Source organism: Genypterus blacodes, unplaced genomic scaffold, assembly GCF_046128005.1.
Source record: "Genypterus blacodes isolate CSIRO-AG114 ecotype Tasmania unplaced genomic scaffold, CSIRO-AGI_Gbla_v1 ptg000156l_1, whole genome shotgun sequence".
Taxonomy (NCBI): Eukaryota; Metazoa; Chordata; class Actinopteri; order Ophidiiformes; family Ophidiidae; genus Genypterus; species Genypterus blacodes.
In genome coordinates, this window is record NW_027466957.1 from 9,985,001 (window position 1) to 9,987,500 (window position 2,500).

A 2,500-nucleotide genomic window follows, 5' to 3' on the forward strand; every position below is an offset into this window, starting at 1 on the left:
TGGAGTGTTGTTGCAGTTAGACGTGTGTATGTGTGCGTGTGTGTGTGCAGCCTTCTCCCTGTGATGCCTCTGCGCCACTCCCAGAAAACAGAAAAGTGTGAACTTGTGAACGACAGAGACAGAGACAGAGAGAGAGAGAGAGAGAGAGAGAGAGAGAGAGAGAGAGAGAGAGAGAGAGAGAGACTGGATCCAAAGGTTTATTTTTTCTGTCCAGTGTTTTCTTTCACAGTTCCATCACCCGGCGTGGCGAGGGGATCCCGTTCCCCCCGCTCGCTGTAGGTGTCAGAGAGGCCACACACATTGTGCATGTGAACACTGCATACTCTACACACACATGCACATACACACCCCATCTGCGTTTCAGCAAAGGTCATAGCTCCATCAGTTATCACTTTCCTCTGAAGGAAGACTCGTCTCTGTTCTCACCACAGCTCTGGACTTCCTCTGATCTTTCAGTCTTTCTGTCTCAACTTCACTCGATTCTTCTTCTTCTTCCGTGTGAAAGAAACCGACGGGCTCTGTGATGAAAACGATCTTTTTGTGTGAAACCGCTCTGACGCCTGACGAGTTCTCTCCCCCGTTTGCTCCCTTTGAAAACTCCTCTCACATCCTCTCCAGCTTCCTCCTAAAGTTTCCCAGGAGGCCATGCTGGACACGGCGGAGAGGATCGGCGAGCTGGAGAGGGCGCTGCGGGAGAGCATGAACACGTCGGCGCACAGGGAGGCTCTCTGGGCGCAGGAGGAGGCCGCGCGGGCGCAGGCTCAGATAGAGGTGGACACCATGATGGAAACAGTTCACACATGCAGACATACAAACACACAAGTCCCTCAGCGATAATTAGGAGAGAATGTGAGGACTTTACAGCACCCCCATGTGACTAAATGTGAAACTGCAGGCAGACAGTGTAGTGGTTAATGTGTAATCCTCCAAGTCCTGACATGGAGCCCCTTAACCAACATGTGTTGTTATGACAAAATGGATAATTGCCTTTTGCTTCCTTTTTCTTATTGCCTTTTCGTCATAACGCAGTGATTATCAATCTCCAAAACCTGCTTTTGTTTATTCTGCCCCTGTAGACTGAAATTGAAGCCTGAAACTAAATCATTCCAGTTACCCTTTTTTACATTTTCCTCTTTTCAGTTTGCCTTCGCATGCTCTCCAAAACGTGCACAAATGTTTAACATATTGCGAGTGGGTGCGCATGTGCATCTGCGTGTTTGTTAGCGCGTGTGTGTGTGTGTGTGTGTGTGTATCTAATCAGCATTCATTAAGTTCAGGGTTGCTGTGATGAAGCATGGAGTCCAGGCTCTCCTCTTCTTGATCTGGTTTCAACAGTGAAACGGTTCAGACGGGTTCGCTTTACCTTCCTCTCCCTCTATCTGTCTCCCCTCCGCTGCCGGTCGGCACCACATGTTTTAGTGGCTCCCACAATTGCATGTGTGCACATTATGTATGGATGTATGTGAGCGTAGGTGTGTCTGTGGTGGGAAAGAGAAACAGGGCGAGCGAGCGTGTTTCCTCCTGGTGTGAGCGTGCATTTGAATGAGAATGACCTCGCATCAATTACGAGTGCCACAAGTAACATGAGAGCAATCGGCGGTTAGAGGAAGAATGAACATTTTGAGTCCGAACGGTGGCTGTATTGCTTCAAAACACAAATATGTGTGCTCTCTCTTTTTCCCTCTCTGTCTCTCACACACACACAAACACACACACACACACACTCCCTGAGAAAGACAGGAGCTGGTGGAGGAAAACCAAATGAGTCAACAGAGGAGCAAGAGAGAAGATCAAACCTAGTTTTGCGGCCACGTTTACGAGCCAATACTAACTGTGGCTTGTTTTTGTTAATGGATGCCTCCTCCTTCAACTCTTTGCTCTTTATATGCTTGACTGTCAGCATGGTTACCGCGTTTAACAAACAGTATTCTGATCCGCTGTGAAGTCCGAGCGCGCGTCTGTGGGGCTTTCTTGCACGCACAGAAGTGGATGATTCAGCCTTTAACTCTGGTTTACCCGAGTGTAACCAAAGAATGAGGGAAATCGTTCCCTAACTCGTGACATGTTAACACTCATCGAGCCGACGCTGACCCCAAAAGCCAGAGCCGGGTTTCGTTTGATCCCCGGCCAGGGCCAGACCCGACACGGAGCCAGCGAAGACGACGAAGACGCGCCGCAGTCGAGCTGGCGGCCGTACTTGAGCGCCGTCGACTCAGAATGGAGGTGCAGTCGTGCCGTCGACACAATGAAAGATTCGCCCGTCTCGCCTCGTGCTCTGATTTCACATTTCCCATGATTCTTACTTCCCAGGTGCTGTCAGCAAGTCGAAAATAACACGTTGGAGCCAACATCACATCACTGCACGAGGAGGCAGCGAGTCAGCGTGACGTTAGTGTTGAAGCTGAGGCGGGCCGTCGGGCGGCTGAGGCGATGGGGGGGGTGGGGTGGGCTGGGGGAGAGAGAGAGAGACATTGGAAAGTGATGGAGGGAGAGTGGAGTC

At 50.5% G+C, this 2,500-nt stretch overlaps 1 protein-coding gene across 1 annotated transcript in view; it reads left to right on the forward strand.

Moving 5' to 3' along the window:
- Nucleotides 1-2,500, forward strand: part of LOC143012927 (ERC protein 2-like) — a 122,517-nt gene that overhangs the window by 57,832 nt on the left and 62,185 nt on the right. The window contains exon 14 of the mRNA XM_076166269.1: nucleotides 619-792. Coding sequence (XP_076022384.1) covers nucleotides 619-792 — 174 coding nt within the window. The remainder of the gene's footprint in view (nucleotides 1-618; nucleotides 793-2,500) is intronic.